At 40.0% G+C, this 21543-nt stretch overlaps 1 protein-coding gene across 1 annotated transcript in view; it reads left to right on the top strand.

Moving 5' to 3' along the window:
• IPO5 (importin 5) overlaps nucleotides 1–21543 on the top strand; it is a 51859-nt gene that overhangs the window by 18999 nt on the left and 11317 nt on the right. Inside the window, exons 9-21 of the mRNA XM_069802439.1 lie at nucleotides 1567–1654; nucleotides 4789–4895; nucleotides 14365–14489; nucleotides 14579–14668; nucleotides 14768–14941; nucleotides 15169–15387; nucleotides 16655–16738; nucleotides 17573–17705; nucleotides 17805–17926; nucleotides 18454–18550; nucleotides 19035–19207; nucleotides 19664–19775; nucleotides 20386–20441. Coding sequence (XP_069658540.1) covers nucleotides 1567–1654; nucleotides 4789–4895; nucleotides 14365–14489; nucleotides 14579–14668; nucleotides 14768–14941; nucleotides 15169–15387; nucleotides 16655–16738; nucleotides 17573–17705; nucleotides 17805–17926; nucleotides 18454–18550; nucleotides 19035–19207; nucleotides 19664–19775; nucleotides 20386–20441 — 1580 coding nt within the window. The remainder of the gene's footprint in view (nucleotides 1–1566; nucleotides 1655–4788; nucleotides 4896–14364; nucleotides 14490–14578; nucleotides 14669–14767; nucleotides 14942–15168; nucleotides 15388–16654; nucleotides 16739–17572; nucleotides 17706–17804; nucleotides 17927–18453; nucleotides 18551–19034; nucleotides 19208–19663; nucleotides 19776–20385; nucleotides 20442–21543) is intronic.

Below are 21543 nucleotides of genomic sequence, written 5' to 3'. Positions count from 1 at the left end.
CGTTTTCATGTGTGTGCTTATGAGTGTCTGTCTGAAAATCTTCTGGGCTATAATACTTTTTTCTGAGGAAATTCTTTTCAGTGACTATAGAATTCTGACATGGGCATCATGCTGGAGACTTCATAGTGTCCATTAAGTTATCTTGATATGTATATAAAAGCTCTCTGAAGGTTTTTGCAGCCATGATATAATCTCTGGCTGAAGATATGTAGCCACATCAAGTAAATCAGTCCATAATTTGATCTTTTCTTGATACTTGCCCCACAACGCTGTCAGTGAGCAATATTTTCTTCTGTCATCAGTTGATGAGAAGTTTCTCATCTGTCCAGGTGTATGGTGAGGTGAGTTTGCTTAGGGTTGTGCCTCTAATGTAGATCACAGTAGTGTAAGTATATTATAAAATTCACCAATTGCAGTATACCTAATCAGTTGCAGTAAATGTCATCAGCAGCATGGGCTACTCTATGCCTGCTAGTTTTTGAGGTAGGTTGCTGTAAAGGGCAGTTAACTATGATGCCTGTCTTCAAGTTGTGTAGTAGACTGTCCCCAAAAGATTCTTAAAGCTCAAAGGTTGAGTATTTGAGTGAAAACTTTTGTTTCCAGGGCAAAGTGAAGCTTTTTTGCATAAATGATGTTGAATTCGAACGACCGCTCTGAGCAGTTAGTGTAATACAAAGTAAAGAATACATAAGAGCACCTCGCTTTGCTCTGAAACTGCAAGGTATACTTTTCACCCTTTGGGCTTCTGAAGTGCACAGGAACAGGCAAGCTTACAACAGACAAACCATTGCACTCCTTCCTCCTGTGAGAACCACTCAGAAGAATAGGTGTTGCTTATTGCATAGTAGTTAAACGTTATGATAAAGATTGTGTAATAGCCTCTATAAAGATTTGTACTGAGAAGAGGAGACAGAATCAATCCACAGAGGTAGAAGTAGAAAACTGGTGGATTATTATGTGCAAGATATTTTCATGATACAAACCAAAAATTTACATTAAGTGGAGAAAAACCTCAAGTTCTAAACCTTATTGTAAAAGTAAAGCTTTACGCTAAGTGACCACTGTACATAGAGTTAACAAAATTTATCATGTTAGTAGAACTAAGAGTTGAGTTTTTTATTGTTCCATAATGAATATAGTCTCTTTCATCAGTAAATGTTCAAAGGATCATGTCAGAGTTTCAGCAAAATGAATGAAATATATCTGAGTTCTTAAAGCATATAATACTATTTTTAACTCTTTCAAGGAACTTAGACTTTATTAAGGAATTTACTTTTTACAATCTTCATGATTAAAAAAATCTTGCATTGCACTATGAGTCTTGGTAAGAAATACACTCAACTTTTTTTTGCTTTCTATTTGAATGTTCTGAAAATACTTCTCTAAAAATCAATTCTGAATTATTGGCTGATGCTGTTTGACAGACTTGGCTATCTGCTACTGGAATAAAAGTAATTTTTCTCCAGTGATTTATTTTTTTTTAAAGGAGAGAACTTAAATTTTATGCTTGTTATTTGAGAATCTATTTTAAGAAAGCAACCTGAGTTTAAAACTTATGTTTTTCAGTTCCTCAAATGTTAGCAATGATGGTTGACTTGGAAGAAGATGAAGATTGGGCAAATGCAGATGAGCTTGAAGATGATGATTTTGACAGGTAATTATGAAACTAGTTGTTTCAATATATTATTGAGACTGTGTGGCTGAAGGCAAATTTTAAGTGCAGGATGCAAATGACTGCAGTGCATTACTTTTTCTTTACCCAAATAATTCTTCTAATTTTGTTCCCTTGGTCATGAGCAGTATATATGACTGTTTTCAGACAGTTTATATATAGGTTATTTAGGTACTGTTCACCAAGTAAGTAGATTCTTTCAGTATTCATGTATTGCTGTAATTTACCTCTACAAGTTGCATGTCCTCTTGTCTGTTGTTTTGCACTGTTTTAACATTTTAAACTTTGTTTTTTCTGTCATTTATGTTACCTAGTTCAGAAGTCAGTGCTTCCTAACCCTTTAAATTGAGGGCTTATCCTGAAGTTAGCTGGAACCGAAGCTGAAGGATACTGACTTGTTTAATCATCTACAACCAATCTCTTCATATTTTTCTGTATCAATGCCCTTGAAAAGGTGGTGTAAAAGAAAAAAGCTGCCTACCTTTGAAAATACATCAGAATGCATAGTGGAATTCCTTGCTGGATTTCATCTAGCTCACAAATATTAGGATTTTGCTATTATTTTAAAACCCTTTGTGTGGCTAGCAGAAGCCTGTTTTGTTGTGTCTTAGGCAAGAAGGATCTACTAAAGATGTCCAGTCTTTCTGATTTACTTATTCCTGCGTGCTTTGTAGCTTGCTCCAACTTTTCACTAGAATGACAGTAGTTTGTCCTGTTACGTCTGCTCTTGTCCAGATACAGTTAGAAAGCAGTAGAAGAAAGCAGAAATATATGTAGGAGATAGCTGTCTCCATACTTCTGTAAAGATGTTCCTTTACCAGTCTAGACACTTTTTGCCACATCTGGCGTATCCTTCAAAACTCAGATGTAATTAGTGTTTCAAAGCAATTTGGCACAGAACACTCTGAGATCTTCATAGGAAGATAGGCAATAGAAGAGGTGTTGATTTACCACTGAACTGTATAGCAACTTCTACTAGATATCAGGCATGTAAAGACAGTTGCAAAACCAATGCATGGGAATTTATGGAAGAACCCGTTCAATCTCTGCTTCACTTGGAATACTTTTTTTTTGTTCCCCTTGATTATGGAGTTGAAAGTAAGCTGTCCTTTCTTCCCCTTCTTGCATGGTAGGCCAGACCCTTTTAACCTGTTTCATTTCCTCAACTTTGAAATTTTGCCATACAGGTAGAACTGTCAGATGCTACTGCATTCAGGTTTGTTGAGTATTTGAATCTTTTTCATTCAGCTAAATTTCAAGGGGAAATAGAATATTAAAGTTCAAATCCTCATCAAGCCTTTCAGGGTGTGGAAGTTTATTCAGATGGCCTGCTTTAGGCAGCTTAATAAGTACTCTGAATCATCCGCTTGAGGCATGCCAATTTCTCTTTATTGTCAGCAGAGTAACTTCTTCTAAACACAAGTTAGCTGCCTTTTTTGTTACAAGTTGCAAGGAGAGTGAACAAAGATCAGAAAACAAGTTATGCTTGGCAACCTTAGTCTAAAGGAGAAATGTAGCTCCTTTGGCTCTTGAAGTAATAGAGCTTGAGGCTTAGACACAAAATACTGGACATCAGCTAGTCTCTGGTGATTGTGTGTGTGGGGTTAGTTTTTTCTTTTAGCAGGTTCATTCATGTTACTATGTGTTTCCCACCACTGAAGTTAACCTTTGTGAAGAGTTGTTCATTAGCTGATGCGCGTGCTAACCTCTTCTGGTGCTTGAGTGTTTGTAGCTTCATAAGAAGACTGGAATTTCTGTGCAGTCCACGAAACAGGCTAATGATCATCAGGCTGTAGCCTAGTTAGGGTGTGTTCAGATCTGACTAAGGGGGATGTGAGTCAGCCTACACAAAAGCAGCAGGGAATATTTCAGCATTTCTATTTTTTTGTTGCTCTGACTTCATAGAGCAGTGAAATTCTGAAGGAGGAAAAGGTTAATCCAGCTTCCTCTTTTCCTGGCAAAAGCCTTGCAAACATTGCAGGGAGGTGTGTGTTCATTTTTCTCAGACTATCTGTATTTCCTCAAACTGGATGTATGAATTAATGGTGGGAGGAAACAGCTCAAAGCACGTAATTTCAGACAAAAGCTGCCATTAACTTCAGTGAGTGTGCTCCAATCTAAACCTGTGTGCCCATGCTCTGTTGTCCTCCTGGTGATGTGTCTGTTTATTTGAACATGACTAATCTGAAGAACAAATACAATATTGTCAATACCTTTGCACAAACACCTTTGTTCATGTGAATTTCTAGACTGTTTATGGTTTGTAATGAGACTTGGAGATTCAAGCATAATAGTTTGAAGATCTCTATTTCTGACCCAGCTGACTGATACTTGAAAGAAGAGGAAGATTCATCCCTTTCTGAACCATTACTCAGCTTTTCCATCAGGATGGGTGTCTAGGATGGACTGTAATAACCTTGAGTTATTACAGTGCTAGTTATACCCAGACCGTACAGTAGTTATCTGTGTCCTGGAAACTTGCTTGCTTTTCTGTAGGGAATAATTCTATTCGGTGGAACAAGTCACTTTACACAGATAATGTTTGGCTATTCTCAGTTCCGGAACTGGCTGCGAGTCACAAATTCCTCACCTGGACTGGATGTTTTCTGCCTGAGTCATTGGCAAGAGAACATGCTACTAAAGTACTGGTACCGTAGCCATGCAAAGAAGGTCTTTTCTGTGCCAAAGCTTGAATTCTGCTGGTTCACCTGATTCATAGCAAGTCTGAACTGGTTTATGTTCTCATGACAAAAAGATGATGGCCAGCATTATTGCTTAATTCATTGCAAATTTAGTTTCAGCTTTCTAGGTACGTGTAATTGTTGCAAAGTTCAGTCTATACCTTCAGTGCTAGTAAGGCCCAAGTTTCTTTGGTACTAGACTTAATCAGTGGGCTACAAACAATGTTTAGATGAGGGGGTAAATAATTATTTTGTGACTGCTGTGTGTGTGCTTTTAGGTTTGGGTATGCTTTATTTACTTATGGAGGCTCGTGTGTATTCAGATAGCAAAAGTTTGAAGACTAGAACTGCAGGAAAAGGCGCTTCTGTGCCCTGTTGGACTGTTTGTTTTATTGTCAATATCAAACCACTGATATTTCTGTAACTGATATTTAGCAATGCAGTTGCTGGTGAGAGTGCACTGGACAGGATGGCATGTGGCCTTGGAGGAAAACTTGTTTTACCTATGATTAAAGAACACATAATGCAAATGCTTCAGAATCGTAAGTAACTGCATTTTCTTTTTTTTACTATTCTATCCTTTCCAGGAACTTTGATACCTCTTAAATCTTCATGTTTAGCTACTTGATATATTTTTATACACTTCCACTTTTGATTTCAGCAGCAAAAACTGTAAATGCTGTGAACTTGGAAGTTTATACCTCTTCTTAGACTGTGATTTATTAAACTTATATATGGTTACATTACAACATTTTTCTGGAACATGGACAGCTGAACAGAGATATCAAAAACAAAACAGTACATTTTTTTTAAAACTCACAGTCTGTGAATTAAATATAAACAAGGGAAGACTTCTTTTTTTACTTTCGAATATTCTCTCTAAATCCCTATACAGTGCCTCACAGTACCTTAAGTGTGTGTAAACTGCCCCCTGTTATTCTGTAGCTCAATTTTTTTGCTTCCTCAGAAGTGCTGCATTTAAGTGAAATTTTAGTTCCATATATTCTTATCAGTTGCTTTGTATGCTTCTTTTCCTCTGAAAATACCTGTGATGCTTGCTCAGGCATTCATTCAAAAAAATATTGTGCATTGTTGCATATTGTGCTTTCACTTGACCTATGCTTTGAGCCTTTGAAGTAAAAGATAATGCAAAAGTTCTGGATACTTTTCCTGCCTTCATGATTTAAAACTAAGTCCAAAAAAGACTGTTCCCATATTGGATACGTAACATAGGCCTACTCAAGGTACCAGCTGCAGAGTGTGAACACTTATAAGGTCTGTTTGGAATGAAGTTCTTTTTTGTAAAGAAATTTTTATTAAGGAAATGAATTAACCTGACTCTTTGATTCTTAATAGCTTCAAGGCTAGCAAATGCCTAATTTTGTAGTACCCACAGAAAGGTGTGGAGTCTAATGGCCGTAAGACCTGACTCGTGGAAGGGGAGAGGTCATGCAGTTGATGCCTGATGCTTGCTTTCTGCTAGGTCAGAGCTTTCCATAACCATTAGTACTCTTTGGAAAAGAGAAATGTAATAGATATTGTTTGATTCAGAGGCTCTCACTGGTGGGGAGTTGGAAGGAAAGATGAAGACATTTGGATGAAAACATCATCGGTACTCCCGGAAATCAAACTTCCCCTTCTCTTATCTTCACTGCTTTTCTCACAAATGTTTACTGAAATAATAATTTAAAACTTCTGGGTTTGGATTGGTTAGCCAGATGGTCCAAACATGATTGCTTTTTATTCTGTAGTATCGTTAACTTCAAGTCTGGAATGCATGCTAATAGTAATACCGTGAGACTAACAAGAGGTGCAGGCTTAACTAGGAATATCCAATGAATTTAAATAGCGTAAAATAAACTGTGTCTTCACTGTACCTTCTTTCAAGATGATATTTCATCTCATCCTGATCAAACAGAAGCTTGAGTGTCAGGATTCCAGTGCTCTGAACTGTGGTGGTCTTCATTCCAGGAATTTATAATACATTATTGTTGTGGTTTAACCCCAGTCAGCAACTAAGCACCACGCAGCCGCTCACTCACTGCCCCCCCACCCAGTGGGATGCGGGAGAAAATTGGGAAAAGAAGTAAAACTCATGGGTTGAGATAAGAACGGTTTAATAGAACAGAAAAGAAGAAACTAATAATGATAATGATAACACTAATAAAATGACAACAGTAGTAATAAAAGGATTGGAATGTACAAATGATGCACAGGGCAATTGCTCACCACTCGCCGACCGACACCCAGCCAGTCCCCGAGCGGCGATTCCCTGCCCCTATTTCCCAGTTCCTATACTAGATGGGACGTCCCATGGTATGGAATACCGTGTTGGCCAGCCTGGGTCAGGTGCCCTGGCTGTGTCCTGTGCCAACTTCTTGTGCCCCTCCAGCTTTCTTGCTGGCTGGGCATGAGAAGCTGAAAAATCCTTGACTTTAGTCTAAACACTACTGAGCACCAACTGAAAACATCAGTGTTATCAACATTCTTTGCATACTGAACTCAAAACATAGCACCATACCAGCTACTAGGAAGACAGTTAACTCTATCCCAGCTGAAACCAGGACAGTATCCACCCCTTACTCTATACCATTGACTTCACGCTCAGTTCCCATACCTTTAGTTACATTAGTTACATCCTGATCAATCATCATCATCATCACCTTTCCATCCCTTTGAGACATATGAACAATGATATATATATATATATGTATACACACACAGAGATATCATTCCTTTAGTTTATGGGTTATGTTCATAAAATGTTCGTTGAGTTAATTTAGTTTCCAACTCTGGGCTCCATCTGTCATACCAGTCTTTCTGGGCAGGAGGGATGGTGCAAATTCCTCTGAGTCGGTAGAGCAGAATTGGGCTTCAGTGCAGTGTGACGAGCAGATGACATTTGACGCAGCAGGAGGATGGTGTGTCGTGTTGGATTGTTGCATGCTGGAGGCAGTTCTGGTTCCATCACTACTGCGCTTTGGTCAGTTTTATCACAGTTCTTTCTTGCTTGATCTGAGTGATTCTTACTATAGTACTATGGATATAGCATATAACAGTTATAGTAATGATAACATACAGTAGCAACTAATATCATACAGTTTAATTCTGGCTATTCTCACCTAAAATCAAATCCCCTTGAGGCACACATTGGACTTCCCCATCCTTCCGCATCACCCACCAAGTGCACCTAGGCCCTTGAGCAAAAGCAATCCCATGAATGGGTTTGTCTTTGCCTGAGGCAGGAGTAACCCAGACTGTCTTCCCTAACATATTTTTCATGTGCACTATAGGGACTTTATCCCCTTCTACAGTATGTAAAAATTCTGACTGGGCAGGGCCACTCCGATTGGCAGATCCTCTGGTGTTGACTAACCAGGTGGCTTTTGCTAAATGTGTATCCCAATGTTTGAAAGTTCCGCCCCCCATTGCTTTCAATGTAGCCTTTAACAGTCCATTGTATCGCTCAATTTTCCCAGAGGCTGGTGCACGATAGGGGATATGATACACCCACTCAATGCCATGCTCTTTGGCCCAGGTGTCTATGAGGTTGTTTCGGAAATGAGCCCCGTTGTCTGACTCAATTCTTTCTGGGGTGCCATGTCACCCCAAGACCTGCTTCTCAAGGCCCAGGATAGTGTTCCGGGCAGTGGCATGGGGCACAGAATATGTTTCCAGCCATCCGGTGGTTGCTTCCACTATTGTAAGCACATAGCGCTTGCCTTGGCGAGTTTGTGGGAGTGTGATATAGTCAATCTGCCAGGCTTCCCCATATTTATATTTCGGCCATCGCCCTCCATACCACAGGGGCTTTAACTGCGTGACTTGCTTAATTGTAGTACATGTGTCACATTCACGAATAACCTGCGCGATAGTGTCCATGGCCAAGTCGACCCCTCGGTCACGAGCCCATCTATATGTTGCATCTCTTCCCTGATGGCCTGAAGTATCATGGGCCCACCAAGCCATAAATAGCTCACCCTTATGTTGCCAGTCCAGGTCCACCTGAGCCACTTCAATCTTGGCAGCCTGATCCACCTGTTTGTTGTTCTTCAGTGGCCCGACCCTTGGGTACGTGAGCATCTACATGACGTACTTTTACAACCAGATTCTCTAGCTGGGATGCAATATCTTGCCACAGCGTGGCAGCCCAAATGGGTTTACTGCTGCGCTGCCAGTTGCTCTGCTTCCATTGCTGTAACCACCCCCACAGGGCATTTGCCACCATCCATGAGTCAGTATAGAGATAGAGCACTGGCCACTTTTCTCTTTCAGCAATATCTAATGCTAGCTGGATAGCTTTCACCTCTGCAAACTGACTCGATTCACCTTCTCCTTCAGCAGTTTCTGCAACTTGTCGTGTAGGACTCCATACAGCAGCTTTCCACCTTTGATGCTTTCCCACAATGCGACGGGATCCGTCAGTGAACAGGGCATATTGCCTCCATTTTCTGGCAGTTTATTATACAGCGGGGCTTCTTCAGCATGTGCCACCTCCTCCTCTGGCGACATTCCAAAATCTTTGCCTTCTGGCCAGTCCGTGATCACTTCTAAAATTCCTGGGCGACTGGGGTTTCCTATGCGAGCCCGTTGTGTGATCAGTGCGGCCCACTTACTCCACATGGCATCAGTCGCGTGATGTGTAGAGGAGACTCTCCCTTTGAACATCCAGCCCAGCACTGGCAGTCGGGGTGCTAAGAGGAGCTGTGTCTCAATACCAACCACTTCTGAGGCGGCTCGAACTCCTTCATATGCTGCCAATATCTCTTTTTCAGTTGGAGTATAGCGAGCCTCGGATCCTCGATATCCTTGACTCCAGAACCCCAGGGGTCGGCCTCGGGTCTCCCCAGGTGCTTTCTGCCAGAGGCTCCAGGTAGGGCCATTCTCTCCGGCTGCAACAGAGAGCTCCTTTTTAACATCTTGTCCTTTCCAGACTGGTCCAAGGGCTACTGCATGAACAATCTCCCGTTTAATTTGTTCAAAGGCTTGTTGTTGCTCAGGGCCCCATTTAAAATCATTCTTCTTCCAGGTCACTTGATAGAGAGGGCTTACAATCAGACTGTAATTTAGAACATGCATTCTCCAAAAGCCCATGACACCTAAGAAGGCCTGTGTTTCCTTTTTATTAGTTGGTGGATACATAGCTGCTGTTTTGTTAATCACGTCCATTGGGATCTGACGATGTCCATCTTGCCATTTTACTCCTAAAAACTGGATCTCCTGTGCAGGTCCCTTGACCTCACTTTCTTTTATGGCAAAACCGGCTTTCAGAAGGATTTGGATTATTTTCTTCCCTTTCTCAAAGACTTCTTCTGCCGTGTTGCCCCATACGATGATGTCATCAATGTATTGCAGGTGTTCCGGAGTTTCACCTTTTTCCAGTGCAGTCTGAATTAGTCCATGGCAAATGGTGGGGCTGTGTTTCCACTCCTGGGGCAATCGATTCCAAGTGTACCGGACACCCCTCCAAGTAAAGGCGAATTGTGGACGACACTCTGCTGCCAGAGGGATTGAGAAAAACGCATTAGCAATGTCAATTGTGGCATACCACTTGGCTGCCTTTGACTCTAGTTCGTGTTGAAGTTCTAGCACATCTGGAACGGCACCACTCAGCGGTGGCATAACTTCATTCAGGCCGCGATAGTCAACTGTTAGTCTCCACTCCCCATTAGACTTTCGCACTGGCCATATGGGACTATTAAAGGGTGAGCGAGTTTTGCTGATCGCTCCTTGGCTCTCCAGTCGACGAATCAACTTGTGGATGGGAATCAGAGAGTCTCGGTTGGTGCGATATTGCTGCCGGTGCACCGTCGTGGTAGCAATTGGCACTTGTTGTTCTTCAACCTTGAGCAACCCCACAGCCGAAGGGTCTTGAGAGAGACCAGGCAGGGTAGACAGCTGTTCAGTGCCCTCCGTCTCCAAGGCAGCTATACTGAAAGCCCATCGATACCCCTTCGGGTCCTTAAAATACCCCCTCCTGAGATAGTCAATGCCAAGGATACATGGAGCCTCTGGACCAGTCACAATGGGGTGTTTCTGCCATTCATTTCCAGTTAGGCTTACTTCAGCTTCCAATACAGTTAGCTCTTGGGATCCCCCTGTCACACCAGAAATACAGATGGGTTCTGCCCCTTTTTAACTTGATGGTATTCAAGTACACTGTGCACTGGTGTCTACTAGAGCACTGTACTCCTGTGGGTCTGACGTGCCAGGCCATCAAATCCACACAGTCCAATAGACCTGGTTATCCCTTTCCTCCACCTGGCTGGAGGCAGGGCCCCTCTAATTCTGGTCAGAGTATCCAGTATTCACTTCTCGTAAAATTGGCTCAGAATTCCCTTCAAGAGGATCAGAAATAAGATCAGCCCTTCTACTCTGTTTGGAAACTGGAGCAGCATTTTTCCTGGTAGGATCCCCTTTTATGGTGGTTTTTCCTCGCAGCTCACATACCCGTGCATTTAGGACCGAGGTAGGTTTTCCATCCTATTTCCTCATGTCCTCTCCATGATCACATAGGTAAAACCACAGGGTACCCTGTGGTGTGTACCTTCTATATTCTTTCTCTTGGGCAGAGGACTGCTCACTCCTAATAGCTGAGACATTGGTCCTTACAGGTGGGGAATAGGACATACCGTCTTTGAATTGCTGGAAATCCTCGGACAGCTTCTCCACAGCTGAAATGCAGGCTTGTAGGGAGGAGGAGAGATTTTCTTCGTATTGACGGAGTTGGCGAGCCACTTCATCCACTGTTGGTGCCTCTTCGTCTTTTCAGGTCATTATTGCCAGTGTGTTGGCATAGGACGATGGTGTGCTCCATACAAACTTCCGCCACATGGGTCGTGTGCATTGGACTTCGTCTGGATCTTTGGGTAATTGTGGGTTGTCCGGGTCATGATGAATTGTCTCTAGCACAGCTAATTCCCTCAGATATTGGATACCTCTTTCCATGGTGGTCCACTTGCTTGATTGACATATAACATCTTCCTGAAAGGGGTACCTTTCCTTCACACTTGACAGGAGTCGCCTCCAGAGGCTGATGGCTTGTGTCCCTTTTCCAATTGCCTTGTCAGTGCCACCTTCCCTGGCAAGCGATCCCAGCTGCTTGGCTTCCCTACCTTCTAATTCCAAGCTATTAGCCCCATTGTCCCAGCATCGGAGGAGCCAGGTGATAATATGCTCACCTATACAGCGGCCAAAATCTTTTCGCAAATCCCGCAGCTCACTCAAGGATAGGGACCGGGTTATTACCTCTGGTTCTGCCTCTTCCTCTGTTTCCCGTGATGGCCCTGGTTCATCTTCATCCTTCGCTAAGCGAACTGATTTTTTTGTATATTTCTTTTTATGTACGGGGGCAACTGATGCTGGTGTAGGTTGGTCCGCTGGTTCAGTTGCAGTATTGCTCGCCAGGTTTTGGATAACCGCAGCGTCTGTCGCCGAGGTTTGGGTAGCAGCAGTGCTCGTCGCTGGGGCTGGAGGGACCGTGGTGCCCGCTGCCGAGGTTTGGGTAGCTGCCGTGTTCGTTGCCGGTGCTGGAGGGGCTGCAGTGCCTGTTGCTGAGGTTTGGGTAGCCCGAGTTCTCGTTGCCGGGGCTGGAGCGGTCACGGTGCCTGTCGCCAATGTCTGGGTGCCTGCAATGCTCCTTGCCGGGCCTGGAGGGGCCGCAGCGCCCGTTGCCGAGGTTTGGGTGGCCGCGGTGCTCATTGTTTTGTTGTTAGGTCCAGAGACCTTCTCTTCCCCTTGAGGGTACTGAGTGGTGTTGAACAGGGCTCAATAGGCATGGGCCAGGCCCCAGCAGGTTGCAGTGATTTTTATCTCTCTGGAGCTGCCGGGGTGACAGCATACCTTTTCCAAATATTTTACTAGTTCTTATGGATTCTGCACTTGTTCAGGGGTGAATTTCCAAAACATTGGAGGTGCCCACTTTTCTAGGTACTTGCCCATACTACCCCACACACCCTGCCACTCATAATTATCCAGCTTGGGGCAGATCTCTGGGTGATCTTCTTAAATAGTTGTTTAACCTTAAACAAGAGCTGAACCACATTCAGAAGCATGCTAATTCGTAGCAATAGGGCTAGGACCATGCTGGTCCCAACATCCCAAGAGTATTCAAATATTTCAAAATTCTCAAACACCATTGTAACTGGACTGAAGGAGAGGGGAAGAAAGGTACCCCACCCATAGACTGGTTTTCCAAGGAGGAAAGGTAAATGGTATAATTATTAATAGTTTCCCACAGATGGCTCCCGCCGTATAAAGGTGACAATGTGGGATTAATCCCACAGCCGATGACTTTATCATACCATAAACCAGTGTTATACAATACATCAGAGCGAAAACCTTAATCCACCTCCCACAGATGATAAGCAGCAGAAGAGGGACTGCATACAGCAAGCGAAGTGATACATAACAGAACTTCAAAAACCAGAGCAACAACTCTAAGAACACATAAATCAACATAATGACCAGTGACTATTACACCAATATAATGAATACTTATAACAAATTAGTTTTAACAAGCTCTGGTCAGGTTTGTCATTATCTCAACCCTTCGTGCCCCACATTGGGCGCCAAAATGGACTGTCATGGTTTAACCCTAGCCAGCAACTAAGCACCATGCAGCCGCTCACTCACTCCCCCCCGCCCCCCCACCCAGTGGGATGGGGGAGAAAATCGGGAAAAGAAGTAAAACTCCTGGGTTGAGATAAGAACGGTTTAGTAGAACAGAAAAGAAGAAACTAATAATGATAATGATAACACTAATAAAATGACAACAGTATTAATAAAAGGATTGGAATGTACAAATGATGCACAGGGCAATTGCTCACCACCCGCTGACCAACACCCAGCCAGTCCCTGAGTGGCGAATCCCTGCCCCCCCACTTCCCAGTTCCTATACTGGATGGGATGTCCCATGGTATGGAATACACCGTTGGCCAGTTTGGGTCAGGTACCCTGGCTGTGTCCTGTGCCAACTTCTTGTGCCCCTCCAGCTTTCTTGCTGGCTGGGCATGAGAAGCTGAAAAATCCTTGACTTTAGTCTAAACACTACTGAGCACCAACTGAAAACATCAGTGTTATCAACATTCTTTGCATACTGAACTCAAAACATAGCACCGTACCAGCTACTAGGAAGACAGTTAACTCTATCCCAGCTGAAACCAGGACAATTACCAGCAATAATGAAATCTTGCATCATTTTGGGAAAGAAGTTCTGTTACATGCCTTTCCCACAGGTTGTTTGATAAACCTGTTTGTTCTTCTGGTTTTCTTGTCTGTAATCCTGGTGGTTTCTAGCACAGAGAAAGATTTTGTAAAAAAAAAAAAAAAAAAACAACAAAAAAAAGAAATTGGAGTTTTGTATATGTTTCCCATGCCTAAAGAAAAAGGAGAGGGGCATGAAAGATCCATTTCAACAATACCCACTAGCCTGAGAATAGGCTAATAGGACTTGGAGGTGGGGAAAGCCTTACATCCCGAAATGGAGTGTTACTGTTCTTAAGCAGTCTTGGGGAGACTGCTGAAAAGTTTAGTACTGATATTTATTTGTTTTAAATTTAGATACAGTTTGACTCGCTGGACCTTTTTCCCATCCTGACCTAAAGAAGAAGGTATAGGCTGTTCTGATACCATTAAAAAAAAAAAAAAAAAAAAGATGGGGGAGAGGGAAAAAGAAATACTGTCCTGATGTTTCCCTGGTTAGCTCATTTAATTAAAATGCAGTTCCCAGGTGTTAGTACTGTGTACATATTTGTGTCAGCAGTTCAGAATTTTTTTTTTTCTAGGTCTGAACTTGGCCTGGATTAGACACTCAAATTTTTGTGCATGTCTGGAATTACGTATGAGGAAAAGTGAAAAGTATTTAACAAATCAAGCAGATGCATCAATTTCCCTTCCTTCTGTTCTTCACTATTCCTCCTCCCTGCCACCCCCAGAAAAGTGATTTGTCTTTGTGATGCTTTTTAGTTTCCAAAATTAATAACATTTATTTTCATTTTTACTCTTCTGTAGCTGACTGGAAATACAGGCATGCTGGCTTGATGGCACTCTCAGCCATTGGAGAAGGTTGCCACCAACAGATGGAGGGAATTTTAAATGAGATAGTTAATTTTGTTTTACTATTCCTTCAGGATCCTGTGAGTATAATTCTATTAATTATTTCAAAATGTTTTCATTTGTGCCATCACAACTACTTGTTAACTCTCTGAGGGAAATACTTTTTCAGCATCCAAGAGTAAGATACGCCGCTTGTAATGCTATCGGACAAATGGCAACTGACTTCGCACCTGGTTTTCAAAAGAAATTTCATGAGAAGGCAAGTAGTAGAATAGTACCAAAATAAACAAACAAAAAGTGGTAAAACGATATCCCCTTCAGAAACTTGTTCTTCTGAAAATAAACATATCTTTTTCAGGTGATAGCAGCTCTTCTGCAAACCATGGAGGATCAAGGCAACCAGCGTGTTCAAGCCCATGCAGCTGCAGCACTCATAAACTTCACTGAAGATTGTCCCAAGTCACTGCTTATTCCATATTTGGATAATCTAGTGAAGCATCTTCATTCCACTATGGTGATAAAGTTACAAGAGGTATAATATACCAAACAAATTGTTTCATGGAGGGTAACCTTGTCATATACGAAGAATAAGTATAGCTGAACTAAGACCTCTGAAAGAAGCCAGTATACATATCTGCTGATGTTGGTCTAAACTGACAAGAATTAGGATACATACAAGAGCAGATTTTTACATTTGACATGCTTTTAACTAAGATATGTGCTTTAGAAATGTAACACTTTATTCTTCCTCTTTCCAAGTTGATACAGAAAGGCACTAAGCTAGTTTTGGAGCAAGTTGTGACTTCAATTGCATCAGTTGCAGATACAGCAGAGGAGAAGTTTGTTCCCTACTATGATTTATTTATGCCCTCTTTAAAACACATTGTTGAGAATGCTGTTCAGAAGGAGCTAAGACTTCTACGAGGAAAGACTATTGAATGCATCAGCCTAATTGGTCTTGCTGTTGGTAAAGAAAAGGTAAGCTTAGATCTTCTCTAATGGTCTAAATACTTTAAAATGCCTTTGTGTTTTGCCATGTTAACATTGAATTAATATATTCACACTTGTTAAACATATAGTCATGTTGTTGCTGATTTCTATGCTTGTCTTCCTGTTTTCATTTCTGAGGTGACTGTCTTGCAGTTCAGATTCACAAATTCACAATAGAATTTTACAAAGATAGTATCACTTAAGTTATTCTTGTCACACTGAACAATTTTGAAAGCACGCTTTTTTTCTTCGTTTAGTTTTTTTCACCTTAAGAGAAATACTGGAACATCTCATTTAGGCAGTGTCATAATGACAAGTAAAATGTATGTAGTTCAAAGGAAACTTAGAATACTTTTTGTATGTGAATGCCTGAAAAAGTTTAAATGTGCTTGTAATAAAACTTGAAGTTCTTATTTGTCATGAGGCTTGATGTACTTGGCAGGTTGGTGTTTTTTGATAAGGTGTTGGTGTTTTTTGTTTTTTGTAGGTTAAAACATGTCTCTGTAAAAGTACCAAGAAACAGCTCTGAAGGACTATATAAGAGCCTAAGTGATGTTCTGATAACATGTTCACATTATGGTTTACAGATTTTCATTTTATTGAGTGAAGAAAACAGAAAATCGCATTTCAAAGTTAAATAATGTTATGTACGCTGTATGAAAATACTAATAGCCCCCTGCAAAATTACCAGCCCTTTCCTTTGACTTAAAAGGACTGCCAGTAAACTTACATGCAACTAAATATTAAACAGATTTTAAACATAACTAATGTTTAAAAAATTATTCTTGAAGGACTACTGGAAACATGGGGAGTAAAAAGAGGTTAGGTGTAACATCATTGGGGCATCTGATGTGACCTAAAATGTTATTAGCTCATGAGTAAGTAGCTCATGCTGTCAGCTTTTATCCCAATTCCATAAAGGAGTCAAAATAGTAAGGAGGATATCTGGGAAAGTTAGAATTGTCAGATGTTTTTTGTATTAGTATTTATTTATGTAGTGTTTTATTTAAATAGTTCTCTGCTTTCAAGTATATGAACAGAGGTACAGTGAAGCTTAAGGCAAGAATGATTTGGTGATGCTTCCAGAAAAAGAACTTGTGTTTTCACTTTTATCTGCATTTCAGTCTATTTCCAGCATTAGCTTTAGTCTTGATAGTGTGTTGGACTTAACACCAAACAATTCAAGTGAGCATTTAAATCTCTGAAAAGTACCCTTTAATTTGCCTTTAAAAACATATAGTTTTCCTATATCTAGTTTATGCAGGATGCATCAGATGTAATGCAGCTGTTATTGAAGACACAAACAGACTTCAGTGATCTAGAAGATGATGATCCCCAGGTATGGTAAAATTGTGTCTTTATAGAGCGTAGCTTGTTGATTAGTATTAAAAACATTCTTTGTACATGTGACGTTTCTGGCTTCCCCCCCCCCCATGTAATTACACCTGCAGATTAATTGTTCAGCATGTCTTACAAAAATTGAGATTATTGCCCTAAGATGGCCTTAGAATCTTTCACAGAAGTGTGTTTAGGAAATGAGACTTCCAGGACCTGTATTTGCTGAAGAAATTTCAGCGTGTAGGTAATTGTTCTTTGTCTACTGGTACCTACGTTTTTTGGCATTGTACGACCTATTCCCTTGCTGTCACCTTCTTAATAAATGGTTCAACGAGACTTGTTAGACAGCTGTTCTAATGAGTGGAGAGCTATTTTGACTTGCACATCTGAAAACAAATACTCCTCTGAAAACACAGTACCGCACTCTTTTTTTTTTTTTTTTCTCTGTTTGCTATTTTCAGGAATATGGCTCAGTAGTATCATTTAAATTCAGAAAGTTATTCACTTCAGAAAAAAAATTACTTTTCAAGACAGTAGTGATTGCATTACAAGTACATCTTATACTGTCACATTTTTATATGTATAGCAACTTTGATCAGAGGTACTGTCAATGCGTTGTTATAAATAAAGACTTGGGACAGGTTTTTTGAAGGTTCATTTTTATATGGATTGCATATTGGATGAGTTGTTCTCTTTGAAGTAAGTTTTATGCACTGCTGACAAATTCTTTAAAAAAAGTCCTATTGTATAATGTTCTTCCTCTATGTTTTCCTTTTAAGTACGCATTAAAATAAAATGTGAGAGATGAAAATTCTAACTCTCTTCTCTTTTATAGATTTCTTACATGATCTCAGCATGGGCCAGAATGTGTAAAATTCTTGGAAAGGAATTTCAGCAGTACCTTCCTGTTGTCATGGGACCTTTAATGAAGACTGCATCCATTAAACCTGAAGTAGCTCTTTTAGACAGTAGGTTTAAGATAAAGTTTTGCTTGAAAAAATACTGAAATAAATTATTTTGTAGCACTTTTAGATTATTTTTTTTTTTCTCCCTCCTCTGTATAACAGCACAAGATATGGAGAATATGAGTGATGATGATGGTTGGGAGTTTGTAAACCTAGGAGATCAGCAAAGTTTTGGAATTAAAACTGCAGGCCTTGAAGAAAAAGCAACTGCATGCCAGATGCTGGTGAGTAACAGGACAGTTTTGGTGATCTATGCATTGCTGGACAACCGAGTCTGAAGCCAAAATCTGTAATGAAAATATTCTTCATAGTATCAAATGAACTAGTTGTGGTTTTTTTCGCGTGGTAGTGTTAAGTTTGGATTTCAGACACTTCATTGCATGTGACTTATTTGATTTAAAATAGTTTCTTTAGTTTAGAGCTTCAATTTTTAAGATGAACAGGTAGTTTTCCTTTGTTAGCAAAACTTCTGAGGAATTGGAGATGTTAAAGAGTAGTTCCATTTTGCAAATATTGATGTTTCTGAACTTGGTTTGAAAAATACATGCATATACTAAGAGTGAGAACTCATGCTGCTATCAGGGTTTCTTAAAATGCCACAGTGGAGGGGGTAGGTAAATCAATTATTGCATGTTTTTTAAAATAAATTAAAAAAAAAAACTTTAACAATCTTTCTCACCATTACATGGTTGAAAAATATTAGTAACAGTATTTTCCCTTAAAGGTGGCATTTCCATGCTTTGTGTTTCAGGTTTGCTATGCAAAAGAGCTAAAAGAAGGATTCGTAGAGTACACAGAGCAAGTTGTAAAGCTGATGGTTCCCTTGTTGAAGTTCTATTTCCATGATGATATCCTATTAATGAATTCTACTGTGAAAATGGAAACTTAGTTTGGAAGCGTCAAAGTCATGCTTACTATTTTCCTAAATGAATTGAAAGTGTTAGTGTTAAAATATTCTGTTGCTTTGTAACAGAATTTTTTTCTGAGAATGTTGTTTTACACACTATTTTAGGCAGTGTATCCTGTTTTTTCCCCTAGTTTCTTTTTAAATAAGCGTGTCTATAATGCTAAAAGCAAACAGTAGAGAAAGTGATGTTTGTGCCAACAAAGAAGAACTTGAATAACTTTTCTGTCATGGCCTGAAACAGGCTTGAATCAACTTTGAAATAGCAAACAGTTTAATTTTCCTATGATCTTAATCTGTCTCTAGTTAAGAAATCAAATGCACTGGACTGTAATAAAAAAGATCAATTTCAGGTAGAAAACTAATAAGTTCATTATGGTCGTGGGTTTCTGTTGGCCTTGATTGTTTTATTTCCTTAATAATGAAACGTGTCCGAGTGGCAGCAGCAGAGTCGATGCCCCTCCTTCTTGAATGTGCTAGAGTTCGTGGGCCAGAGTACCTCACGCAGATGTGGCACTTCATGTGTGATGCACTCATCAAAGCTATTGGGACAGAACCAGATTCAGATGTTCTCTCAGAAATAATGCTTTCTTTTGCAAAGGTAACTTTCTTCCTCACTAATCTCGTGGTGTTACTGTTTGTAGCTTTTTACGGTAGGAAAGGACATGTGTCTGATGTTCATTTAAACTGCTGGAAGAAATGCAAGGCTTCTGCTACATGAATTTTGGTTTGACTATAAATGTTGTTATAGCAGATTGAAAAACTTAGTTGTACTTTTTTGGAAGAACCAAAATACCAAAGTATTAACTTAAAATAATTACCAGGTTTGTTCATCTTAACCACAAACCACTGAAGTTATGTGCATGAAATGTACAGTGGTACTATGCCTTACTTGTATAATTTGAGCATTGATTACCATGTGAATGTTCTATTAGTATTATTTCTGCTAGTGATCACTTAACGCAGAGCATGTATTAATATTCTCTGTGTGCTTAGATTTCATTGAGACTGCTCATGTAACTTGGAAGCTGAAAAACTGATCATTTTATTTCACTAGTGCATTGAGGTAATGGGAGATGGATGCCTTAACAATGAACACTTTGAAGAACTTGGAGGAATATTGAAAGGAAAACTAGAAGAGCACTTTAAAAATCAAGAATTAAGACAGGGTAAGCTAACACAAATTCCTGTTAACATGTGATAATGGCTGTTCTTGAAAGCAGAATTCCTAATAATTTCTGAACACACACAAAAAAAGCTTAGTTCAGTTTTCTTCAATTTGCATATTTATGTAAGGTAATTGGGCTTTTAAACAACAGAATCCATTAGTTATAATTGTAAGCTCTGGGAAGATGAAGATGGCATCATTTGCAGAAATACTGTAGTTTAATCAAAAGTTGATGGACAGATTTACTTAAAGACAGTGCACGTCTATGGTGGTGTAATTTCTGTGGGTTTTTTCATCAGAATTCTTTGCAGTTTTCTTAAAGCAATGGTAGTTTCTTATTTCTGTGCACTTTTCTTGTCCTTGTGGACAAGCTGGTGTGTTTATTTCTATTTCATGTGCTTTTTTACACGTTCTTAAACTGAGCTGTCTCATTACACTTCTTGTTTTTCTGTCAATGCTCTTTGAAGCTTCTTAAAGACAGAAAATTCCTGTTGCATCTTCAGCTACTGTTTCCTATTTTCTAAATTTGTTTCTTCATCATTTTTTTCCTTTCACAGGCTTCTTAAGCACTTGTAGAAATGTAATGGTTTAATACTTTTTTTTTAATTTAGTGAAAAGACAAGATGAAGACTATGATGAACAAGTTGAAGAGTCATTACAAGATGAAGTAAGTTGGTTTGGGGAGCTTTTCCACTCATAAAGCACCAGGTTGGAAATACATTACACGGATATGCTATGCTACTCAGTTAAAGCATAGTGCATCCTCAGAATTATTTCTTCCTGGAATAATGTTCTGTTACCATATTCCTTCAAAACTTCTAGTAAGAAATGGGTCACACTACATGTGTGAATTAGCAAATATGAAAGGTTTCGTTGTCCAGTATACTGAAGGAAGAAGTTCAGGATAAAGCTCTTCATTTTCTCCATCCTCTCAAACAGTTCTTGGATGACTTTAAATAGTGTGCTGTCAAATGCTGTATCAGTGATAATCTATGGCCTAGACCTGCTGACTTGCTTTTTCTTTGTGCCTTATGACCTAGGTAGCACTTAACCTTGAGCCTACCTCTGACACTATTTTAGGTCTATTCTTTTTGAGACAGACTCCTGACCTGACATGCCAGAGGTCTGGGTATCAAAGGAAGACAGCAGGATGAATAGCTGGCATAATGTGCTTGCTTATGAGACAATACCGAAGTGACTACTTATCTGCTAAGATACCAAAGTGACTTTTTAGTTTGAAGTGGAGGTGACTGTGGAAGAGATACGGTAGTCCTATTAAATCATTATTGGTATGCAGAGAGTAATAAAGAAGAAGTAGTCACTGCTGCTTATAATATGAGACATGAAGGATACTCAGTGAATTTAAGAACTAAGAAATATTTTTGCCACACAGTGCAGATATGAAGCTTGTGAAGTTGAATTGTGAAGCTTGTTTATACAAGTTTAACCTGTATGCAGACTCCAGAATGTATCTTAGCAGATCATGCACCCATATTTAAATACTTTCTTAAATAACAATGCAGTTCTTGAGCCCTTTTCCTTTGGCAACATTAGGCCAGCGTTCAAAAAGATAGATTTCTGATACCTACATACTGCTTGGGATCGGAAAATAGCAAACCTCAGGTTCTGAGCCAAGAGCCTGTCCTGATTTTTTTCTCCCTTTCTCATTTGCAATGTATACTGTTAGTTCTTGTAGACAGTGAGTTAGGTGGTTTGTTATCTTTTTTCTTATGTGTCACTCTCTACTGATAATGAGAGAAAACGCTAGC

Source organism: Haliaeetus albicilla, chromosome 15 (assembly GCF_947461875.1).
Source record: "Haliaeetus albicilla chromosome 15, bHalAlb1.1, whole genome shotgun sequence".
Lineage (NCBI taxonomy): Eukaryota > Metazoa > Chordata > Aves > Accipitriformes > Accipitridae > Haliaeetus > Haliaeetus albicilla.
This window is presented reverse-complemented; position numbering and strand designations above follow the sequence as displayed.